At 37.0% G+C, this 25,147-nt stretch overlaps 2 protein-coding genes across 4 annotated transcripts in view; one reads left to right on the forward strand and one right to left on the reverse strand.

The window, feature by feature from the left end:
- Positions 1 to 354: 354 nt before the first annotated feature.
- Positions 355 to 5,085, forward strand: mad2l1 (MAD2 mitotic arrest deficient-like 1 (yeast)). Its single transcript, XM_067400305.1, has 5 exons — positions 355 to 526; positions 1,222 to 1,368; positions 2,165 to 2,285; positions 2,365 to 2,468; positions 4,786 to 5,085. Exons 1-5 carry the CDS (start codon positions 463 to 465, stop codon positions 4,956 to 4,958), a joined length of 609 nt encoding a protein of 202 aa, XP_067256406.1. The 5' UTR covers positions 355 to 462; the 3' UTR covers positions 4,959 to 5,085.
- A 1,385-nt stretch (positions 5,086 to 6,470) lies between these two features.
- pde5ab (phosphodiesterase 5A, cGMP-specific, b) overlaps positions 6,471 to 25,147 on the reverse strand; it is a 49,027-nt gene continuing 30,350 nt past the window's right edge. For 2 of the 3 annotated variants that reach the window (XM_067400304.1, XM_067400302.1), the window contains exons 11-21: positions 23,976 to 24,035; positions 21,745 to 21,891; positions 18,315 to 18,440; positions 17,758 to 17,852; positions 17,594 to 17,681; positions 13,568 to 13,668; positions 13,345 to 13,422; positions 13,198 to 13,261; positions 12,121 to 12,195; positions 11,944 to 12,027; positions 6,471 to 8,469 (exon numbers count right to left, since the gene is read on the reverse strand). In XM_067400304.1, coding sequence (XP_067256405.1) covers positions 8,347 to 8,469; positions 11,944 to 12,027; positions 12,121 to 12,195; positions 13,198 to 13,261; positions 13,345 to 13,422; positions 13,568 to 13,668; positions 17,594 to 17,681; positions 17,758 to 17,852; positions 18,315 to 18,440; positions 21,745 to 21,891; positions 23,976 to 24,035 — 1,041 coding nt within the window. In that variant the 3' untranslated portion in view covers positions 6,471 to 8,346. The remainder of the gene's footprint in view (positions 8,470 to 11,943; positions 12,028 to 12,120; positions 12,196 to 13,197; positions 13,262 to 13,344; positions 13,423 to 13,567; positions 13,669 to 17,593; positions 17,682 to 17,757; positions 17,853 to 18,314; positions 18,441 to 21,744; positions 21,892 to 23,975; positions 24,036 to 25,147) is intronic. The other variant, XM_067400303.1, reaches the window with a different exon arrangement.

Here is a 25,147-nt window from a genome sequence, read left to right on the forward strand (position 1 = left end):
AAACCTTTGTTAAAAAAAAAATTTTCAATAAAACATTCAAATACTGGACAAAAACAGTAAAAGAAGATAATTATTTAACCACACCTATTTTATTATGGTTTAGATCAGGATCATCCCAATTTCACCCTCTTCTTCTGCTTATTATATAATTATCAGCCTTTGTAAACTGTTAATATTATAGTCTGACAATAAAAACGTGTTCAAACGCAGTTTGTTGCTAAACTTTAACCGAGATCTGAATGTGTGTGTGTGTGTGTGTGTGTGTGTGTTCTGAACGTTGATTCGTGGAACGTGAGCAGTTCCGGTTTGTCATAATGACGCGGCGCTTACGTCAGACGCAGCGTCAAGATTCAAACTGGTCGGCGGTTAAGAAAATAAAAAACAAGCAGCAGCAGCAGGACTGAAATCCTCCTCAAAATAACTCAAAATAACTCAAAAGAACTCCTCTAAACTCGAATCGAGATGTCCAAGACTCTGAAGGGAATCACGCTGAAGGGGAGCGCGGAGCTCGTGGCCGAATTCTTCTGTAAGTTTATGGACACATTAACGCGTTTCATGGCGTCTTCAGTGTTAAAATAGAAATAGAATTAAAAACGAGTTGAATCCTGAGGTGATGGATTCGCCATCGTTAAAGTTGTTCCCTTTACTCTATTAATCTCCAATGCGTGTTTTTCTTCTCATTGTGATCTTTAACACTGTAAAGCTTGATATATGAAATAGTCAGAATAATATATTTACAGTTTATTGGACATTTAGACACAATATCAAATAAAATGTGTTTTTTGAAACATGCTTTATATATAATGAGAATATGAGCTGATACACGAGGAGGAAAAACCTTTTCCTGAATATTCAGAGGCTCAAACTGAGCAAAAATAAACAATTTGATGCAGATTCTGATATTTGTGTGTATCTGTATAACAGTATAGCACATGGTTACATAAAAATGCATATAAATACCATTCGTCACTCTATAAATGCCAATAAAATGTTAAATTTAAAAAGGTTAAATTTATTTTATTTGATTTTTTTGACTGCAGTTTTAATCATTTAGAGGCATTAGAGCAGGCTTTATAGGGTTAAATTAATTTAAAAAACATTTTCAGATCCTCCAAATCTTTCAGAAGGACTCATTTGGACGGTGAAATACATTAGTTATGCAGTGTTGTGTCTTTGTAGTCGTTCCAGAGAATGAATGAAGCTTTTGTTTGTGGTCTGCAGCGTTCGGGATCAACAGCATCTTGTACCAGCGAGGGATTTATCCGGCAGAAACCTTCACCAGAGTCACACAGTACGACATGAGCCTTCACCTGACCACAGACGGCAAGCTGAAGAACTACCTGACCAACGTCATCTCGCAGCTCAAAGGTTTGTTTCATTAAAGGGATAGTTCAACCAAAAATGAAAATGCTGTCAATAATTACTCACCTTCATCCTGTTCCACACCCGTAAGACTTTGTTAATCTTCGAAACACAAATTAAGATATTTTTTTATGAAATCCGATGGCTCAGTGAGTGTGTTTCGTAGATTAACGAAGGTCTTGAAGGCCTCACTGAGCCATCGGATTTCATCAAAAATATCTTAATTTGTGTTTCGAAGATTAACAAAGGGCTTGAAGGCCTCACTGAGCCATCGGATTTCATCAAAAATATCTTAATTTGCGTTTCTAAGATTAACGAAGGTCTTGAAGGCCTCACTGAGCCATCGGATTTCATCAAAAATATCTTAATTTGTGTTTCGAAGATTAACAAAGGGCTTGAAGGCCTCACTGAGCCATCGGATTTCATCAAAAATATCTTAATTTGTGTTTCTAAGATTAACGAAGGTCTTGAAGGCCTCACTGAGCCATCGGATTTCATCAAAAATATCTTAATTTGTGTTTCGAAGATTAACAAAGGTCTTGAAGGCCTCACTGAGCCATCGGATTTCATCAAAAATATCTTAATTTGTGTTTCGAAGATTAACAAAGGTCTTGAAGGCCTCACTCAGCCATCGGATTTCATCAAAAATATCTTAATTTGTGTTTCGAAGATTAACAAAGGGCTTGAAGGCCTCACTGAGCCATCGAATTTCATCAAAAATATCTTAATTTGCGTTTTGAAGATCAAATCAGAGTAACTGGTTCTGCTCAGTTCTTCAGCACTGATGGTCCGTCTCTTCCAGAGTGGCTGTTCGATTGCACCGTTCAGAAGCTGGTGGTGGTCATCACATGCCTGGAGACCAACGAGGTGCTGGAGCGGTGGCAGTTTGACATCGAGTGCGACAAGACGGCGAAGGAGAGCGGGTACGTGATCGCAGCCGGGTTCATTAATGTCACGTGACCGATGCGAATATGAGTGTTCATGAAGAGCTGTGTGTTCCAGAGCACCGAGGGAGAAGTCCATAAAAGCCATCCAGGAGGAAATCCGCTCCGTTATCCGACAGATCACCGCCACCGTCACCTTCCTGCCGTTGTTGGAAACTGCCTGTGAGTAAACTACATGTGTGATTGAAGCTCGTTCACAACATGGACGATAATGATATGCTTCTAAATCATGATTAATTTAAAAGCACATCCCATAATAATATTTAAAATATCAGTAATCTTAATATATATAAAATCATAATTTGAGTAATTTCAGTTGTGAGGAGAACAAAGGGAAAACAAAGAGTGACAAAAGGGAACGCATAATCGTTTATTTGGGGGAAATAACATTTAGTACAGTTATGCATTTTAATTAATATGTATGTTAACATGTTTTAGTTAAATTGTGTCATGTGATTTGGCCAACACAATACTGTCACTACCGGAAATGTGCTGTCATGACCGAAACATGATGTTTTGTTAAAAATAAAGTATATTGAATGATCGACTAAGATGTTATTATAGTGTTTATCCAAACTAACGAATCCTTCACTTTGAAATCAGTTTGATAAACTTTATGACTTTTACAAAGAAAGATTGGATTCAAAATACAACAAATCTCATAAATTACACTTGAAATATTGATAAAATTGTAATTATTATTGATTTACCTGTGAACTTTTTTAGAAAATCTCAAAAACTATATAAGGTAGATGTAAAGAAAATCTTAATAGTTCAATGTCTCTTTTTATTAAATTATTTATGATTGTGTTTCAGTAGTGACACATTTAGGGAGAGGAAAAATATTCCAAAACTTTCTGAAAATACAATATGAGAATTAACTGTATAATTACTAGAAATTATGTGTAGCTTGGATTAGTGTTGCACGATATACCGGTACTAGAAAGGTATCGCGATACCCTGCTTTTCAAAACGGTCCGGTTCTTCATTTTATTGGTACTTTGAGTGCTGTATTTTCTAATGTGCGACAGCAGGGGGCAGTGTGCGTTTATTCCTCTCAACTCGCGAAACGAGAGGTATGTTTGTAAATACAGTCCGTGGGCTTTGCCCTGACTGTCTGCAAAAGATGTTACAAAATAACGCAAGCGAAGGGAGTCAAAAGCATCTTGCTGTCAAACATCAGGACAGGTTAGTGAATGTGATACCAGCGTTGTTTATGCTCTCAAACATTAAATGAGTGTTTTTTTATTTATTTTACTCGTGCAAGCAGACCTGAGGTTATTATTGAGTCTAAGTTTAATAAGTGATATCTGGTTGCAAAAATAAAATTAATTTAAAAATACATAAATATGTGAAGGGTATATACAGTTATTTTAAAACAATTTATGCTTTTGCTCTAAGTATTTACAGTAATATAATTTATACAATAATCTTACAGTCAAAAACACCTACATGTATAAAAAAACAGCAAAAAAGCATAACAGCAAATAATTCACAATTTTATTGAGCGTGAAAATAATAAACATTAAAAATGATATTAAATCTAACTCTAACTTCACGGCAATGAAGCTCAAATCCAGAAGTATCAGCTGCACGCTGGTGACGAATGAAGATCTGTCGTGTGTTATTTACTTCTCCTGCTGTTTTAGGTTTTTGCCGGAGTATCGTTGAAGTATCGGTATCGTGATATTTAAGTTAGGTATCGTATCGAAGTCAAAATTTTGGTATCGTGACAACACTAGCTTGGATATTATACAATTTGCATTCATACAATTATTATTATTTTTTTTATTATTTATTTATTTATTTGGTTTTTTTTTGTTTCTAACTCTGTTTAAGACCCGTATTCGAGCGGGAAGCTCAGGATTGTCTTTAAGCTGGTATTGAACGCTAATATATGGTTTAATTTCCCATCAGTCACCACAAGATCACCATCATCCTGTGCTATTTATTGTTTTATATAAAATGCTTCATTATAGTAGGTGTGATATAAGATTTCAGACAGACAACAAATTATATTTTTGTTTTGAATGAATTGAATTGATTTTTAGTAAATATTATGAATTGTGTAAATATTGTGCCAGTTATTAATTAAATTTTGCATATGCCATTCATTAGCTTGTAATGAAGTACTTTGGTCCCACTTTATATTAGGTGTAACTTGCATCAAAAACGAATGGATAAGTACAGTGTTGATGTAGCGCTTCATTTTACACTCCTGTTTCACATACATGCTAATATGTACTTATAATACCTAGTTACCTTTATATTACCCTGAAAGTGCAGTACTGTAAAATAAAGCACTTGTGCTGCTGAGGCGATACGGTTAGGACAGGTTTAAGGGTGGGTCAGCAGTGTAATTATAGATGTAATAACGTTGTATCAAATGATTCATTTAAATGTTAGTATATAGTAGACTTGAAAAGGATTTGGACACACTTTATATTATTGTGAGAGTAACTTTTGTCCTTTATTACAGGCGCCTTCGACCTGCTGATCTACACTGACAAAGATCTGGAGGTGCCGGAGCAGTGGGAGGAGTCTGGGCCTCAACTAATCGACCAATCGGAAGAGGTCCGCTTGCGTTCCTTCACCACATCTATTCACAAGGTGAACAGTATAGTGGCCTACAAGAGGACAGACTCCATGTGATCGCTCTTCTGTTTTGATTTCTGTTACAGTTTTTCAGTCTTCTGTATATATCTATATAAATCTCATTTCTTATGTTATTTTAAAGAATGTATTTCCTAATACAGAAAATAAATGTCTTGTTTCCAAGATTTGTATTGATTTCTTTGATAATTTGCAGTATCCTCTAGATGGCGACAAAACCTTAAAAGTTAATGTGCTGAACTGCACAAAGACCTTCAAGTTTTTCATTATTATTTGCATAATGAGTAGTTTTACTATATTATTAGTATAGTATTGTATTTCTACATGATTATTACTGTATCGAGACTCATCGCTGACAAAAGGAACGTACATGTCATGTGATGTTTTAAACTAAATGTGCGAGATCTGTGTGAGGATCGGCCTTGTTAGCGTTGCATTAATTGCCTACACTGAAGAGAGCCACAGATAAAGGACACTAACACCTCAGTTATGTAAATCTGGAGCAGGATAAAGGATGTAAATGTGTTTCATCCGAAGGAAAGGGTGGAACATTCTGCTTTGAACCTGTCGTTCTTTAGACATCAAAGTCTTGTGTTGCTGATGGTTCAGTTGAAGACATGAGAAACACCTGCTGGGCTCATTAGTGTGAGAAGAGGTGGAAAACCGGCCCTTTTTATCTTAAACATAGTAGTTAAAGGAAACTAGAGTGTGTGTGGTGCTATAGACTACTTGTATCACATTTTTCCCCCTTCTACAAGCAGTTTTAATTCTACATGCAATATTTGTATATGTTTTTTTTTTTTTTAGTATTTAAAAGTGCAGTACGTAATATTGACAGCTAGCGGTTTAAATGGGTCCAAATCAGGGTTGCCAGGTTTTCACAGCAAAACCCGCCCAATGGTGTTTAGGAGTCCCTCTGTAAAAATCATGTTCCAGGGAGTGAAATTCGCATTTTTGACGGGGTTCTCCTGGTGAAATTCACATAAAAACCCACGGAAACGGAGTTCAAGTAGACCAATTCCACTGGAAAACTGCAGACTTGGCAACACTGGTCCAAATTCAAAATATTGGAGAGATTTGTTTGCCCCGCCCCCTCATCATCAGACTCAATGCGGGTTCCCAAATTGAACCTAAAAACACATTCCAACACGGAACACAAGCATGTTTCCTAAATATCTGCAAACATTTGAACTGCAGAAATAAGCTAAAATGTACACATACTCCATTCAATTTGTCAGCTGATTAACTATGAAATACCTTTAAATTAGGTAGATAAAACATATTTTTGAGCTGAAAGTGCTTTTTTACCCTTTCCACGCCATTGGTGAGTTTTTCCTTCAATCCGTGTTATACGGTAGGGGGCGCTGTTATGCATCTTCAGTATAGTAATATAGAAATAGTACAGATTCTCCAGAATTTTTGTTCAAAATGTTTCATTTTATGAAACTTACATTAAAGTGATGATAAAATAAAATCTCTGAAGCTAGATATTTTTTTTTAAGCAGAGGCTCTGTTGAATGTTTACATATTCATACAACAAAATATTCTATGGGCCATGAAAGTTTTGTGAAAATTATAAAAAAAATGTTGATGGCAACTTTTTTTCTTTTAAATTAAAAACATTGGCCTCCTTAATGACTGTATATCATTGATCAAATATTGTAAAATTGTAACTTGACATGAAAATAATAGATCCATCAACAGGTCAGATATGGAACAGGTTTCTTTTTGAACATGTGACAGCATTTTGAACTACATTTCTATAGACATCTTATTTCCATCCCACTCCAAAACAAGTATTTGTTGTGATTGTCAAAGAATTAAACACGTTTGTGTAACATGATAAATAAGTTCACATATCACAGGTATGCAATGCAAGTGAACAAAAAAATCTACAACATGATATAAAGGTATTTTACAAAGTGACGTGAAGGGTTAAACAGTGAAAAACGACTGTATTCAATGTGTTCGTTTTAATATCAGCTTATGCTAACAGTGCAACGTAGCAAAATAAGATGTGCGTATATCAGTAATTCAGTGAGTGAGCGGCACAGACAAATAGACTACAAGAAAGGATAAGGAATGTTCTGGACTCAATACAAGCCGGCATGCTGTCGATTACCACGAGAAATGGTTTTAATTTAAAAAAAAACATGAAATGTTTACTCAGTTAACTGAAGCAGTGAACACTACACAACGGCAAATAGATTAAAGGTTATCGCTATGTGATTCATTGCATGAATCCGTGAGGGAATTTATTTAAATTCTGAACAGATTATAACCTAGAAAGAGTGCAAAGAACGCTCCGCTTATAATCACTAAAAAGATGTCATTCGTCTTAGTTCATGGTGATCTCACAAAATTCTGTGATTGGCTACATTGCCCCACATTGCAAAAAACAACAATGTAAATAGAAACCTTTGAGCATATGTGATAAGCCCCGCCCACACGTTGACAGGATTGGTTACGTGTTTGTGACGGTAGGAGGGTCTGTTTTAAAACGCGTTTTTGAAACTTTGGTACAGCGCAGTTTTAAACAGAAACAGCAATCGGTCATGTTTACAGTTTTATAACTCTACAAATTTACAATTACTTACAAAAATACAACTTGTATATTTCTGCCTTTGGAATAGTTAAGTGCTAAATTATTAACTCTTTCCCCGCCAGTGACAGAATTTCCAGGCTTTCCGTGTTTTCACCGTAGGGGGCGCTGTTAGACATCTTTTGAAAGAGTAGAGAATCTAAAAATCAAGCTATAAAAGCAACGCTTATGCATGTCTTTTGGTTAAAATGTTGCTTTTTTATGAAACGTACCCATATTCAAGTGTTGATAAAAAAGAGTGCAATAAGCTATAATAAAATGGGGGTTTTCGTTTAAAAGCAGAGGCTCTGTTCTTTCTTTTGACAAATTGCATGTTCAGATATTCATACAACAAAATATTACATTTTTGTGAAAATTATCAAAAATACTGGCAGGGAAAGAGTTAATAATGGTTCTTTTAATGATCAGTGTTGAAAACATTATATGCCGCTTAATATTTTTATTTTTCTTTTTGTTTTTTACTGTAACTTGACTGGTAGAGTAAGTTATCATACATTTATTTATTCTTTGTTTTTACAAACTAAGGGATGAAATGATTTTCTGTGGTAATATGTCACAAATACTTGTATTGAACCGGGAACATTCCTTTAATGAGTCATGATGGTCTAGTCACATTTTAAAGCATGTCTTCTGCAAAGGTATCGATCCATCCAACCTTAGCACAGCACTCTCTCTCGATTCAAGAAGTTACTTTATTCTGATACGTCTTTCACCCAATCCTGCTCCAGTGTGCTTTGTGAATATCATCAAACCAGGGTCTTGTAATCCTTCAGTCTCAGGGAATGATGTGGATAGTCCGAGGAAGTATGCATGCCAACAGAAAAGTTAAAGTCCTCCTTTAAGCAAAGCTCCTTCCTCTCCTTGTTCAGCAAGTATCTTCCAATTCTGCCTGTTCTTCCTACATCCCTCCAGCAGGGGGGAGCAGCACTCCGAGAGACCCGTCAGCGCCTGCTCGCACAAGCACAGGACAAGAGCAGAAGGACAATAAACATCACAAACTGCCTGACCAGAAAGTTTGAAGCAAGTTTAAAGTTTGAAGGCCATACAGCAGGGATGGACAACTCCTGTCCTGGAGGGCCAGTGTCCTACAGAGTTTATTTCCATCCCTGATAAAAACTCACTTGCCTATAACTTTCTACTAATCCTAAAGACCTTGATTAGCTGGTTCAGGTGTGTTTGATTAGGGTTGGAGCTAAACTCTGCTGAACACTGGCCCTCCAGGACCGGAGTTGTCCATCCCTGCCATACAGTTTGGGCCATCAGATGGATGGATGGATGGATGGATAGATAGATAAAGACAGTTACAATATGGTTTCATTGTATAACATTTGTTAAATCTTTAGTTAACATGAACAATAGACCTACTTCTACAGCATTTGTTAATCTTAGTTAATGTTCATTTCAACATTTACTAATGTTTTATCAAACTCAAAGGGTCAAGGGACCTGAGCTAACATGAACTAACAATGAACAGTTGCATTTTCATTAACTAGTGTTAACAAAGAATAACTAATGTAAAATAATATGGGGGCTCGTACGGGATATTCGCAAGAAACAGGACTGAGAAGTCATCCAAAATATTGCCCATTGTTAAAGGTGCCCTAGAATCAAAATTTGAATTTATCTCGGCATAGTTGAATAACAAGAGTTCAGTACATGGAAAAGACATACAGTGAGTCTCAAACTCCATTGTTTCCTCCTTCTTGTGTAAATCTCATTTGTTTAAAAGACTTCCGGAAAACACGCGGATCTCAACATAACACCGACTGTTACGTAACAGTTGGGATCATTAATATGTATGACCCCAATATTTGCATAATGCCAGCCCATGTTCAAGGCATTAGACAAGGGCAGCCAGTATTAACATCTGGATCTGTGCACAGCTGAATCATCAGACTAGGTAAGCAAGCAAGAACAATAGTGAAAAATGGCAGATGGAGCAATAATAACTGACATGATCCATGATATCATGATATTTTTAGTGATCTTAGTAAATTGTTTTTCTAAATGTTTCGTTAGCATGTTGCTAATGTACTGTTAAATGTGGTTAATGTTACCATAGTTTCTTACTGTATTCACAGAGACAACAGCCGTCGCTATTTTCACATTTAAACACTTGCAGTCTGTATAATTCATAAACACAACTTCATTCTTTATAAATCTCTCCAACAGTGTAGCATTAGCCGTTAGCCACGAAGCACAGCCTCAAACTCATGCAAAATCAAACGTTAACATCCAAATAAATACTTTACTCACATAATTCAAAGCATGCATACAGCATGCATGACGAACATCTTGTAAAGATCCATTTGAGGGTTATATTAGCTGTGTGAACTTTGTAAATGCGCTGTAATATAGTCGAGAGCTCGTGTGGCAGGGAGCAGGCGAATTAAAGGGGCGGCGCGCTGCCAAAATCAGTGCATAGTTAATGATGCCCCAAAATAGGCAGTTAAAAAAATTAATAAAAAAAAAATCTATGGGGTATTTTGAGCTGAAACTTCACAGACACATTCAGGGGACAACTTAGACTTATATTACATCTTGTGAAAAAGCATTCTTGGGCACCTTTAATGTTAGTTAATGTACAAACATTAACTAATAGGAGCTTATTGTGAAGGGTTAGCAATTGGTCATTATAGTTCCAAGAATGCTGATATTTCATTATCATTAATAGCATTAAACATCTTCTGTATTTTCAGGTTGTATTGTGGATCATTCATTGCAACATTTAACCTGATTCTTTTATCAGGCTGTGTTCGTCAAATAACATATGCTATACTGGCATGGTTTTAAAGCTATTGTTATCCAAGTCTTGGCCTTCAAAGATCTTAAAATACACATATGAAGACGAGGGAAATCAAAATTTTAGATTTTTTGACCTTAGTAATTATGAAACTCTGCGTACAGCCCTGATTGTGTTTATCATAAGCGCTGCAGTTTTGTCGTATGCCACTTTAAATGCTCGAACTCTTAATGCAGGATGGATTCTGATTGGCTGTCAGTGTTTTTATCATTCATCAGCTGGAAAATTCATTCTGAAAGTGATTCCAATGAAATGGTTTCTCTGTGTCGTTATAGTTGGTGTGGACTCTGCTATTCTTTCACATTTAGAACGATTTTTAGGATGATATCATTATCGTTATAGTAATCATTCAAACAACTAATTCAGTTGTGAACCCACATACCTGTCCTCTGATGCCTCAGTCTCCACCTGTGAGAGTTTTCTTCTCTTTTCTATTAATAAAGTGGAGTCTGTCAGACAGCTCACGACTAAAGGCTCTGGAACTGGTTTAGCTGTCGCTGCAGCACAGTGTGAACCGGTCTCACTATCATTCCTTAATGAAGCAGTGCAACAAATGAAAATTACAAAATCGCCCCTTGGACCTTGCGTGGTTAAAGCTAGTTTTTTTCAGCGACATCTTTTGGCCAAGGTCAAACCATTTTTGAATCGCTCCGACCTTGAGAAAGCTATTCATGCTTTTATCAGCACAAGATTAGATGTCAGTAATGCGCTTTATGCTGGTGTCTCACAGTCGTCCCTCAGACGCCTTCAGCTGGTGCAGAATGCCCGTCTTTTGACCAACACGTGAGCACATGACCCTTATTCTTCATTCGCTCCATTGGCTTCCAGTTTCTTTTAGAGTTGATTTTAAGATTCTATTGTTTGTTTTTAAAGCTCTCAATGGCCTTGCCCCACCTTATGTAACTGAGATGCTGGCTCTTCATCAGCCAAACAGGGCTCTTAGATCAACAAATCAACTTTTGCTGGAAGTCCCAAGGTCACGGTACAAACACTGGGGTGACCGGGCTTTCTCTGTAGCTCGGCCCAGACTCTGGAATAAGCTTCCCGCTGATACGCGCACCATCACTGACCTGGGCCTTTTTAAAGCTTAAAACGTATTTATTTAGACTGGCTTTTAATATCTAGCAGTTGTTTTGACATGTTTGTGTATTTTATGTTTTTATTGGAAAGCACTTTGGTTCAGCTTGAGTGTTGTAAAGGGCTGTATGAATAAATGTTGATTGATTGATTGATTGATTGATTGATTGATTGATTGATCTTTGGTGTGAACGGGCCTTTACGTCTGTGTGAAAGCCCTCTATGTCATTTGAAAGATGTCGTCATTGAATGCATGTTGTGCCAAATCAATGATAAATGATCCAGTTTAGCTCAAATATAGATTTCTGTTGTACTCAATGTGTGACGAGTTTTGAAACATTTGAAGAAGTTTTCAGAAATGGGTCCTAGCGATTGTAAAAAACTGTAATAATTCAATAATCAAGAACTTAAGATACAAAACATACACCAAAACCCAAGTAGTGCAGGTACCAAACAGCTCTAAACTCGCAGCTTTGGTTCTTTCTGGCTGGTTGGGTAAGCAATTGTTAGTAAACGACAAACGGAGAGTTCATATGATTTACCTCATATAACTGTGTGCAGATGGCATCAATGAAAGACACTTGCATGCTGGGAATTTTATCCTGCTTCTCCCTGTTCATCAGATCCTTGGAAAGAATAAAGTCACATGGTTATTGTCGTTTGACCTGGTCTTCTAAAACACAACAGGAACGTTTCTGTAAAATAAGTGAAGCTCTTACAATAGGTTCAATGTTTAGCTCTCGCCGCTCCTTATCGCCCTGTTCAAAGAACTCTGTGGCGACCAGTTCTGCTATCTGTTGAGACACAAACATGTTTATTATTGAATTTCCATCTTGTACGACACCTTCCTGTCTGTTATTAGAAGCCGGGTTATTATTAGTAATTATATTAACACATTTTTTATTTTAACTAAAGTTATTAAATTAAGTAATATATTTTTAGATTACGGGTTATTAGTAGTCTTAGCAAAAGTGTTTTTGAGTCATGTGACGGATTTCTGGCTGTGTTTACAAGAGAACACTGAATGTCACACTATGATTTAACAGTAGTGTCTGAATCAACGCGTAATGCATTGAAAATAATTGATGTTCGTTTATCTTATCGTCTCTGAAATAACTATATGAAGCATACAGACTGCATACGTCATTCTTAACATGGCCTCATGCACAGTAAATAATAAGTCTGTAGGTCACGAGTTTGCATAATTCTTGTCTAAATGATGGTCGTTGAGTAGGATCGCAGCTGAACCTTCACCCTCTGTTAATTAGCTTGTTAATTACTGAAGAGAGAGAAAAAGACTGGAAGAGAACGAGAGGAGGAGGCGATGAGGACGTTTCAAGAGCTATTTTAAGTCTTTCTGTTTCTCCACTGATTATAGATGAATGCGTCTGGCTTTTATTAAAATGCTGGGTTAAAAACAACCAACAAGTTGGGTTAAAGATGGATAAATCCAACGATTGGGTTCAATGTTTGTCCAACCTGCTGGGTAGTTTTATTTAACCCAACTTTTGTTTAAAAATTATTGTATTGCTTGTTGAAAATGAACCCAAAACCTAACAATAAACGCTTATTAAATTGCTTATTAATAAATGTTCACCTTTTGATTATTATTGTTGCCTCTAGTAATTATGTGTCTGAAATTTAATTTCTAATCTATTTTGGGTTCATTTATGACAGTCATACAGTCATTTTTAAACAGACTGGTAAAACATTTAACCCAACCGCCTGGAACCCAACTTGGGTTGTTTTTAACCCAGCATGTTTCAGAGTGTACAGTAAATTGTGTGCGTGTTTACCTTCTTCTGTACAGGCCAGGGTTTTGTAATAGCTGAGATATCACATGCTGTCATCAGCATCGACCTGCAGAAGATTATAACATCATAATGAAGAAATATAAACAGCCGGCGCATGTATGAACACATTCAGCTCTTCCCGACGCTCACCGCAGCAGATCTCTGTGATACTCGTCCTCCCAAACAAACTGACTGTTCTTCGCCAGCTCAAAGAATTCTGTTCTTTTTCTGCAAACACATCAAGATTAGCATTATGATGAATAACAAGAAATGAACGTATAGGAATCGGGAACAGTGCGATCAAATAGAAGCAGATTAATAAATCTCTTTTGTATGTTTCTGAAAGCAGCTGTATGTGACATCTGGTACCTACTTCATGTAGAGAGCCAGGTCAGTGGCCAGAATAGCCTTCTCAATCATCTTCAGTGTGGCCTTGTACTCGTCCAGAGAGAGACCGCTCAGAATCTGATTACCCTGAGAGAAAACAACCAACAACAGAGCCTCTGCTTTAAAACAAACAACAAAAGTTTTATTCTAGCTTCATGTATTCTTTTTTCATTAGTGTCATTAAAAAAAAGCAACATTTTGAACAAAAAGCTGAGAAAATTTCAGTGTTTTTGTCAAAGACTACAACATGCGTCAGCAATGCTTCTATCACTTGTTTCTGCTTCTTCTTCCCCTGTGTTTTGATCCGAAGATTCTGGACTCTTTCAAAAGATGAATAACAGCGCCCCCTACCATATAACAGTGAGTTAAGGGGAACCTATAATGCAAAATTCACTTCGGCATTGTGTTTGGACATAAATGTGTGTTGGCAGTGTGTGTACACAACCACCCTATAATAATACAAATCCAAACACTCCTTTTTTTAATCCCCATTAATCATAAGCAGTGTCTCAGAACAAGCTGTTTCCAGATCCATCGAACCGCCCTGAGCGAGTTCACAGCGAGTTGAACACAGTCCGCCGTTGCTGCACTGACGAGAACATCTCCTGAGCGTTTTAGGAGTTCTGTAGCTGGATGGATTAATCCACATTTCTCTCTCCATTTACTCCCTAATTCTGAGCCGCTGAAGATGAGCTGGATTCATTTTGTTTTCCAAAAAAATGCTCCCTCAACTCTACCGAAATTTGTTTATGTCTGCGCGAATCATTTCACACCGGACTGCTTTGTGAACGAATATCAATACAAAGGGACAATACAATACAGAGGTTGTGCTACAAATATGTTACTCAATGATAGATAAATACAAACTGTTTGTGATTCAGCTTACAGTCTCCAGAGTGATACTGGATACAGCAGTGATGAAGGTGAGAGCACTTTATTACAGTTCATCGGAGTTGATTTACGGATATAAAGTGTACCAGTTTATTAAGCACCACCCGAAAAGGCATAAGGTCTTTATATATTTGTTTACTGTTAGTTGTAACGAGTGTTTCTGTGTAATTCGCTGTGTATGTTGATGATAATGCAAGGGAAAGAGAGAGTTTATGGAAAACATTTTAATGCACTGTTTTATTAAGCTCTTACAGTAATTTTCTAGAATGAAAACGGACACTTCAACTTTTGTGTCAAGTACAATAAACATCATAAAACTCATCAGTAAAGTCGAACAGGTCCTGTACAACAGGATTGTACTGATATAGTGGAAGAAGTCAATATAAGTTATAACCGTAATTAAACTAAACTATACCTGTTCTATCTCCATGCAGCATATATTCACAGTTTCTGACATTATAGTGCATCCTGACTGAATCCTGACACCGGAGAATCAGCTCTTGAAGCTCCGCCCTCTTAGGCCGAGCTCAGCAGCTCATTTGCATTTAAAGGGCACACACTGAAACAGTGTGTTTTTGCTCAATCCCCAAAAATGGCAATTTTAACAGGCTATAAAAAATGTTCTGTTGAGTATTTTGAGTTAAAACTTCACATTCACAGTCTGGGGACATCAGAGACTTATTTTACATCTTGTAAAATGGGGCATGATAGGTCCCCTTTAAAAAAATGTTCCAAAAGGAGGTTTTCGCAGCGATGCCAGAGAACAACAATTTTTGGTTTACCCAACAACCTTTCATTGAACAGTTCTTAACCACGATAAAGAACCTTCTTTGCAATGGAAAGCTTCCAAGGATGTTAAAGGATCTTCATGATCCATAGCTGCCAAAAATTGATCTTTTCAAGGGTGTGAGATGCTGGGGTGTGTTGCTTTATTAGAGTCAGAAGTCCCAATGATATGCTGATCTCTGACTCGGGTCACTCCTTCAAATAAGTTTTATCATCTGACGGTATATAAAAGAACATGTCCCATCAAAAAAGCCACACAATTTGAAGTTTCATTCTTATCTGTACCAGAAATGGCTTGTTATGTGCCAAAGTTTAATACTTAAGGTTAGTAACTCTAAGTATGAGCTACAGCACAGCCTTTTCTCAACAGGCCAAGTCAAGCAAACGCAACATAACAACATTAATGCTCTGGACGATGAGAAAAGCATGGAATTGAATTTGCTGAATGTGAATGAGAGTAATCATTCCCTGTGTGTAAATGCTCCCGGAACAGGTTTCTTTTCCAAGACAGAGACTGTCATTGCGTGCAAACTTAGATATTGCTTTTAAAGGTTACTCTGGATTTACAGTGCAGGAGTGAATTACTCTTATCAGCAGATAGAAGGGTCATAGGTCATCACACTCAAACGATTAACAGGAACGGTTTACACGTTTACAACACGCTACGCTTGTTAATAACTTTGCTTTAAGGTTCACTCACATATGCTTTCATGTGTTATGTAAGGTCATTGCAGCATAAATTGACTGTTTGACTGATACCAAAATGTTCAAAATCATCATTGAATCTGTCTGTAAGTAATGTGACCAGTACTGTAGTTTTTGAATTAAATATAGTTACGGTGCGTTCACACCAGACGCGAATGAAGGGTTAAGTGCGAGTGATTTACATGTTAATTCAATGCAAAGACGTGAATAGACATCCTGTGGCGCGAATTGAGCGTTTTGGGCGTTTGACGCGCGTAACGTGATTCATGCAAATCTTGCGAGTTGAAAAATCTGAACTTTGGTGAAAATTTGCGCCGCGTTAACCAATCAGGTGCTTACTCTAGTAGTGACGTGATTATGATGTAGCGAGCGGAGGCCGAAATCCGAAACAAATGGAGGACAAAATCATCGTTGCTGTACATCTTCATAATTTTATAGAAACAGAAATAAAAAGGATCTTGCTTGAAAGAAAGTGAGTGAGGAGGTCGGACCATCTGGTAAGTTGTCTTTACTCAATTTGAGCTGTTTTGAGCTAGCTAAAGCTGGCAAATTGAACTTATTCGCCATATTTTACAACTACTGAGGAGTTGATGTGTTTATTCAGAGGAAGTGGACCCTCTCATGACGCGAATTTGCGTCTGTTGTGAAGTGAATTTCACGCGCGAATGAAGCCAGTAAACTCAAAATGTTCGAGCGTCCAACTACGCGCGGATAGCGCGATTTATTCGTGCAAGTCACATCTGGTGTGAACACCCCATTAGAATTGCAATCTTAAATCTGGCCAGTACAGTCTTTGGTTAGTGTACTACATTATATTTGGAAATGCAGGTTTGCATGATGCGTACTTTTACAGTTTTTGGCCATTACTGAAGTCCCTTTTTCAAGTGTCTTCATACAGTCTCCATTACTGACCCAACAGTTAATCTCTTTCTAAACTCGCTTAAAACACAAAATAAGCTTGTGTTTTTCTATTGTATGTATGGCCAATAGAATTGCTGTGGAAATGCACAAAATTTGCCATTATTGTACTGTGAATGTGCTTGAAAGCAGTATGATAGCATTGTAAAAATGTGCACTAGGGGGCACTGGCTGATGGTCCTTTACATGCAATCACATCATCCCCGCATTTCACAAGCTGATTGGCCACTGCTGATCCTGCAGCCAATGAGATTGCTTGCTCAACAGTCTGGTTCAGTGTTTGAGTTCCTCTGAACCCCTCCACCTCCCCAGCTCCACCTGCCTTGATCTGCTGCAGGATTCATGTGTCTGTTCATGCAGCAGCAGATCCGTGTGTCCGAATGACATCAATGAAAAGCAACGAATTCTACACATAATTTGAATACCATTTGCACTATATTGATATATGATATTATAAAATCATGACAGAATAAAAAATATATGCATTTATCAGATTTTAAGATATTTTAATCACAAATGAAATGTCTGTGTTGGCCTTTGGACGGTTAAACTGAATGAACTTCAAAATATAACCAAAACCTTTTGGATTCAATAAAAGAGATCTAGTTTGGATGTCATATCTTTGTTTTTTTATTATTATTAAGGCCTTTGGGCAAAAACATGACCCGTCACGTCACTGACCCTCATATATCTGTCTGATTAAAGCACTCACTGGACTGTTGAGGATCATGAGGCACTGGTCGAAGTGGTGATGCTCCATCGTGGAGTGGCAGTACAGCTGGGCCAGCGGATGGTCACTTCTGTGGAAACAGTGAAATATACGGCATCATTCGCATATTAACATCACAAACTGATCCACTGAACGAAAGAACAAACCTTTTGATGTAGGAGTTGTTGACGCCTCTGTGATCCAAATCATGGCTCAGTGTTGCAATCATTAAAGCTAAAACCTCCAAATCACTCAGATTATTCTGTCAATGAAAACACAGCTTTATTATAACACTACAACAGCTTTGAAAGTCACTAAATCTTCTGGATAAAGTACTGTAAAATACTGTGTGTAAATTCAAATAACTGTAAGAACTTTCCGGTAAACAAGCAAACTAAATCCAATTACAATTTATCTGGCATGTCAAGACAAGACTTAATAATTCTCAATTCATAAAACACCAACGGTAAACAAATGATTCAAGTCAACATAATGCTCTTAGACTTTACTATTAGAAGAAAGCATGACTGTATAAATGCAAATGATTAACTACAGCTGTAAACAACAGAAGACATTTACAGTGGAACGCACAATAAAACCGTCCGCTCGTATAACTATAAACTGGAATCCGTATGAAGCTTTACTACAACAGCAGACCTCAGTGTGCATCAGCTCAGTGTTTAGTGTCCGTCGAGAGCCTGTGTTTGTGATCAGGGTCACTGACCTGAACCCGGCCAGACTTCAGCACAGCAAACATGCACTGCGACGTGTTGAAGGCGTGTCTCCAGTTGTGATAGACCACGTTCTTCCTGTAGTTCTTCTTCACGCTTAAGATCCACTGACACAGACTCTGGAGCAGGGACAGATCAACCGCTTACTTCACTAGCGGTACAGATTAAAGACACGCTTAGAGCAAACACTTCTGATCATGTGTTTAAGCAGGTTTGGGATTATACTGTACGATTCTATAAAAATGTATATAGAGAATGAGATGGAGACATCTGAGAACATATGCATTGCCTAGAAAACTATTTTACAAATATATTCACATAAGAAATTAAAATAAGATATTCACCCTCTGTTGAGAATTATGATTAAATTTAGTAAAATTAACATCATTTGATAGCACAGATTATTAACAAAATTAAGGATAAGCGTTTACATAATGTTAAAATAAATGGGAAATTTGAGTTAGACAATAAAATAAGAGGAGATTGGAAACAAAGAAACAAAAAATCCATATCGGCAAGAATATGCTTGGAAAATTAATATGAGATATTTCATAATAACACCAGAAATAAAGTATAATCTTTCATATTTAGGATGTTGGAGAATTTTGGTGAACTTAAAGCTCATTATACTCAAATATTTTATACTTATACTTATAATATTTATACAAATATAAAGATAGAAAATACAGTTTTGGTTATAGGATCTATGCTACTTAATAAAGACAAGCTATATTTATTTATAAAAGCAATAACAACATTTTGGAGAATCCTGAGTTTTAAATGATTGGTTAGATCTAGTTTCTAAAGTATGGAGATGATAATATATGAAATTAAGCACAAAACTATACTTTTTGAAAAGATGTGCACACCTCTAAAATGAAAGAATATAATATAAAATATATAAATTGCATTAATTACTTTTATTATTATTATTTGATGTTTAATTAATAATATTTGAATTATTTATAAGGAATTATGTGTGGCTTTAAGAGCTTGATATATATATATATGTGTGTGTGTGTGTGTGTGTGTGTGTGAATGTTAACTTTTTAATTTAATTTGTATTTATTTATTTAGATTAAATAGATTAAATTTTGATAAAAGTATCCAAGTTTGTTTCTAAGTATGTGTTTTTTCAATATGTTGGTGGTGGGTATTATCACAAAACCAACAAAAAACTATGAAAGGAAAAGAAAGTAGAAGAAAAATAAGGAACAATTATTGAGATTTTTTTTTTTAATGTTTATTTGTATTATTGTGTTAAATGATTTTTAATGGAAAGGCACAATAAAAAGGAAGAGAGAGATGAGCTAAACCCTTCAGGATGTGATCCTGCGACTGATCTGTCTGTGGTGAACCTTCATTCAGTCAGTCAGAGGTAAATCACACCCAGAAACACCAATAAAAACACAGACTTCATGTCCTGCCAGGAGGATCCTCGCCGAACTCTGAAGGCCATAAAAGGAGGCTGTTCGGACGGGTAAACACGGCGAAGCCTGACGTCCTGCTGTAACAGATCTGGTAATTATGGTTCAAACTGCAGGGAAACAGGGCTGCTCTTCATTTTCTGCTTTGTGAGGGTTTATTAAACACATTTATTTATAGCTGGGTGAACAGATGTTTCTGCTCAGCTATTGGTGGTGATATCATGAAACACACAAAAACCTTTTCTAAGATGAATTTGTTAAAATATTCTTCCTTTTCCAACCAAAAATGGAAATTCTATCATTTACTCAGCCTTGCGTCGTTCCAAACCTGTATGAGGTTTTCATTTTCATTTTTGGGTGTACTGTCCCTTTAATTGCGGAAGAAAAGTCAAGTTGCCAGAGCACGGTGATTATGTGATTTGATTGTGAAGGTCCTCTGATTGGATTTGAGCAATTTGCTAAGCGGTTTCTTAGGTGTTGTGGCTGAAGCCATTTCAGAACAAGTAAGGGGCGTTTTTAAGCATGTTGAGGAGCGTTCAAACCCCTTTAGCTGTTCTGAAACATGGCTGTTATTACATACACCTGGCAAGGATTCATCAAATAAACTCAGCAACAGCAATACTAATGTAATGAGGCCACAGGTGTGTGTTCCTTTTTTATTACCTGAAGAAACGCACCATGATGCAATGCTGTTGTTCAGAGAGATTATAGAGTGCAACACTCGGGGAAAACAGTTTTTAAAGATAGCCTTTAATGACAGACCTGCTGTGAGTTCTGATGTAGTTAATCAATGGTAAATGCTTTTGTTGAAGCATCCTTTCACATACTTTTAAAACATTTGTGAATTTGTGGTGAAAAACTACATTACCCATGATGCTGTACAGAAATTCAGAGTGGGCAAATCAAGCCAAAAGAGCTCATTAGCTCCGCCCCCTAACCGAGTCGGTCTTCTTACACTCTCAAAATACTTAAATATTTGTGCATATATGCATATTTTCAATATATTGTTTCTATTGATATAATCAACAACTTAAATTTAGTAGTTTTATATTTCCTGATCGTTTTTGATTCGTTTAGTTCTTTCCCTCACAACAGCCGTTAAGTTCACAGTCTTTGTATTTTGTCAGATTTTATGTACACTTAATACTGCGATTCATGACTTATAATGCTTTAACAAAGATTTCAAAAATAAATGAAAATAATTCGACCCAGGTCACTTGCAACTAGGCATGTGACGGTATCAAATTTTCATGTTGCGATTAATTGCTGAGGCTTTAATCACGGTATTGAAATAAGTTGCAAAAAAAAGTGCTGTCATAGTATAACTTTTAAGAACTCTTTTTCTTATAACAAAAAGAACTCTGAATGTTTAAATACAATAATACAATACACAAAAAATAAATAAAGTACAATTTTCAAACAGATTAAAGTGCAAAAGATTTACGCTATAAAGAACAAGTAACACTTTACAATAAGGTCTCATTATTTAATGCATTAACTAAGATTGAGCAACAGCTACATTTGTTACAGAAAGTATTATTTTTTGTTAATATTAGTTAAGAAATACAACTAATCATTGTTAGGTTTCCGGGGTAACCGCTGTATTTCTGCTGTTCCATCAGCGCCCTCTGCTGTCAGAGAGTGAACGTGCACTTTCATTCAGCGCGTCTCCTTCACTATTCTTAAATGCATTATTAAAAAAAAATTATTAATCGGTAATAAATTATTATTTACGGTATTCTTAAGTGCCCACGATAACAATATCGTGCATATTCATTATTGTGATAAATCGCATTACCGAATATCGGCACATGAATATATGTATTCCCAACACCCAAGTCTCCTTGATATTTGGGTCCCAAGATATCTATTCATCTGCTTTTCCATTTTATCATCCGCTGAAAATAGTATGATCAGTTGGAAAAGAAATAGAACGCCTCCTAATAATTTATAATAGTAATGTGAATAATATGAACCTTAAAGGAATAACGGGTACCTTGTACTTCATCTGAAAGTTCTGCACAAGCTTGAGGTCCACAAACATACGGATGGTTGCTTGGGTCGTCTCCGCGTCCGTCAGGTCGAAGTCACTGAAGCCGAAGTCCAGCAGTCTGAGAGACTGAGACGAGGGGATCGTGGCCGCCTGTGGAGGCAGGACATTATTACACATCAACACAAACCGAACAATAACTCACTCACTCACTCACTCAACACACAACCAAACTGCAAGCACAGAGATCACTGTCTGACAGGCATTAATAATCAATGAGCTGCCATCAGCACAGTCCGCAGTGCGCTTGATTCGTCTCCTCTTGCTGGAAACGGTGCAGAGCATAATGCAGAGCCGTGAATAATCTCTCAAACAGAAAGCAGAGTCGCCTGCAGAGATAACTTTACTTTCAATCAGTTCAGGTATTAATAGTCACAGGTTATCTGCAGGTATCAGAACTTCCAAAGTAATGCTTTTTAATACCATTTTCAAGACCTTTCCGAAACGATTTAAGACCAGTGATGACAGAATTTTCATTTTGGGGTAAACTATCCCTTTAAGACATAATAATAAACAATTGAGCCTTTTCACATTTCTATACACAACTTTTATGATTTCAAAAAGCAATTATATCCAGCCCATTGGCTGCCGGTGAACAGCGTCTCTTTGCCCCGCCCTAAATCACTGTAGTCGTATCTGAGACTGGAAGAGTTTGGTTCGTGTTGTTCGTGTCGAGAAGACGTTGTTTTCTGCTGCCAAACAAATCCACTTTGATGAGATTGATACGGTAAACCCAACGCCATCGTAACTGTTCGTATCACTGAGATTCAAGAGCTGAGATTCAGATATGATAATGAGCATTTGGTTTCCGACCAATCACAGCAGCCCGAGACATTTGACCAATCAGAGCAGAGCAGCTCTCAGAAAGGCGGAGTTTAGACAGACCGAATCCTTGAATGAAGCGTTTCAGACACTGAGAGAAAAGAGCTGATGCTGCAGTGGATATTATGAGGAAATTAAAGTGATTTTTTACCTTGGATGCATGTGAACCTCTTGTAGGAGACTCCAAAACAACATTAGGAAGCTTTAAAATAGCATCATAGGGATTTTATCCCATCATACTCAAAATTAAGCATGGTGTTTTTACATGCCTTATGAAGGCAAAGGCAAATAGTGGTAAATCTGCTTCTGACCTTCGCTTCATAAGAGTAATTGGTGTAATTAACAAACAAATGACTCTCAATTGAAGCAGAAACTCTGCCTCTGTCGACGTCTTAATTGCCTGATTGCCCTCACAGGCCTAATCAGAGCAGGTTTCCCATATGGGAAGCTGAGAGTGCCGTATCCAAGCAACCTGTGCTTCTGGGAAATTCCCAGAGGGAGTCTGAAGCTATAGGAAATCCCTGTTTTCTTCACAAACACTGTAGAATAAGACACAATTACAGCAATTTTATCATGGATTTTCATGGACGTTCATTATTTTACTGAGCAAATTCATTAAAGAATTAGTTCACTTTCAAATTAAAATTTCCTGATAATTTACTCTCCTCCATGTCATCCAAGATGTTCATGTCTTTCTTTCGTCAGTCGAAAAGAAATGAAGATTTTTGATGAAAACATTCGAGGATTTTTCTCCTTATAGTGGACTTCAATGGGCACCAAACGGTTGAAGGTCAAAATTACAGTTTCAACTTTAAAGAGCTTTAAATGATACCAGACGAGGAATAAGAGTCTGAGCTAGAGAAACCATCACTCATTTTCTAAAAAAAATACAAATGTATATGCTTTATAAACACAAATGATCGCCTTATATGTGCTTCTGCTTTCCGTATTCTTCGAAAAGCTTACGCTGTATGTCCTACACCTTCCCTATTCTACTTACGGAAAAAAAACGGAACTGGCGCCGCGTTCGTTCCATAAGGCATGAACATCTTGGATGACATGGGGGTGAGTAAATGATCAGGAAAGTTTTATTTGAAAGTGAACTAATCCTTTAAGTGCCATCCTTCCCCAAGTGATATGGACAGGTGTTTCACATCATACCTGTGACTATATTGTAGTATACTAGTGTAGTATGTGTGTATATCCGCTATTTTACAGTTGCTTTGATCATGGCTTATACCTGCAGTTGTTAGTTTCATGAACAGACAGGAAAAGTAATGAATTGCGCATTCAAAATGATAAAGACATTTGAAAATGAAATAATAATTGTAATTTAAATAAAAATTGTAATTTACCGCAGTTACCTGGAGCGCCCGTGTCTCTTCCTCCGCGGCCGAGGCGTGATAAGAGAGGACCTGTGGAGTACGACACACAGGCGCAGGATGGTAATGGGTTAAAGGGCAAAGAATATGTTCAGAATGACATACTGTTACACAGAATGTATTCAACCAGAATGGGCTGTGCGTGATATAATGGTCTCCCACAATGCAGTGCTGTTCAATTCATCCCCACAACTGACTGGAAGTTATCAACCAGCATCTCTCTCTCGACTGCAAGCTTTAGGCCGTGTGTTTTTTTATCCAGCTGAAAATGGCAGGCACTCTTCTGAAAACATCTAATTGCTTCTGCGGCGCAGCATTTGTTCAGTTTAAATATCCGTGTTACTAGTATCTTGATTTGGCAGATAGTTTGGAACGCATGCAAGCTACAGGGACGATGGAGGCCTACATAGATGAGAGGTCGTGTGAAGAGGTTGGAGAGCACCCCCATTTATACAACTCAAGCATGAAAGAATACAAAGAAGTTTGCATGGATTGTAACTCATAAAGGTATTGCAATTTGCAAGTGAAGTATACGCATTCGACTGTGTACTTTCTGCTATATGAGTGCACCATCTTTAGTCTTTGATATATTTCAATTCTGAACGTGTCATTTTGTATCATAGTGCTGGACGAGGGAGGGATTATCCCTGACGTTGTGTCAGCTGCAGGAGACAGCATGAGACCAGCGCTTCTGACTCTGACAGCTCTAGAACGGTGGGATGAAAGAACAGAGAGGAGCTGGAGGAGAAGGACTCATCCATGAGCGCATGATTAAAGGGGTTTTATCAGGGAAAACTTTTCATATACTTTAAATTCAATGTACTATAAAAACATATTCTAACTTTCAGGACAAAAAAAAAAAAAAGCTGGAAAACCTACTTATTATATTACTTGATCAATGTTTACATTGCAGCACAAAATTATTCCCAAGTTTCCTCTTTAATATAACTGAGGTCAGCTAGAGGCAGGACCGGAGGGGTTAAATTGGTGCCGTGACCCGGTTGGGAGTGAGGTTTAGGGGGGTGAGTTCAACGGAGGGGTTGCATTTAGAAAAAGTGAAAGACTAACACTTGTGTAGGTGTACAGCTACATCTAATTGTTTTGATCGTATTTCATTTTTAAGATATGGAATATATTTCAATATG

This window comes from Chanodichthys erythropterus, chromosome 11 (assembly GCF_024489055.1).
Source record: "Chanodichthys erythropterus isolate Z2021 chromosome 11, ASM2448905v1, whole genome shotgun sequence".
Lineage (NCBI taxonomy): Eukaryota > Metazoa > Chordata > Actinopteri > Cypriniformes > Xenocyprididae > Chanodichthys > Chanodichthys erythropterus.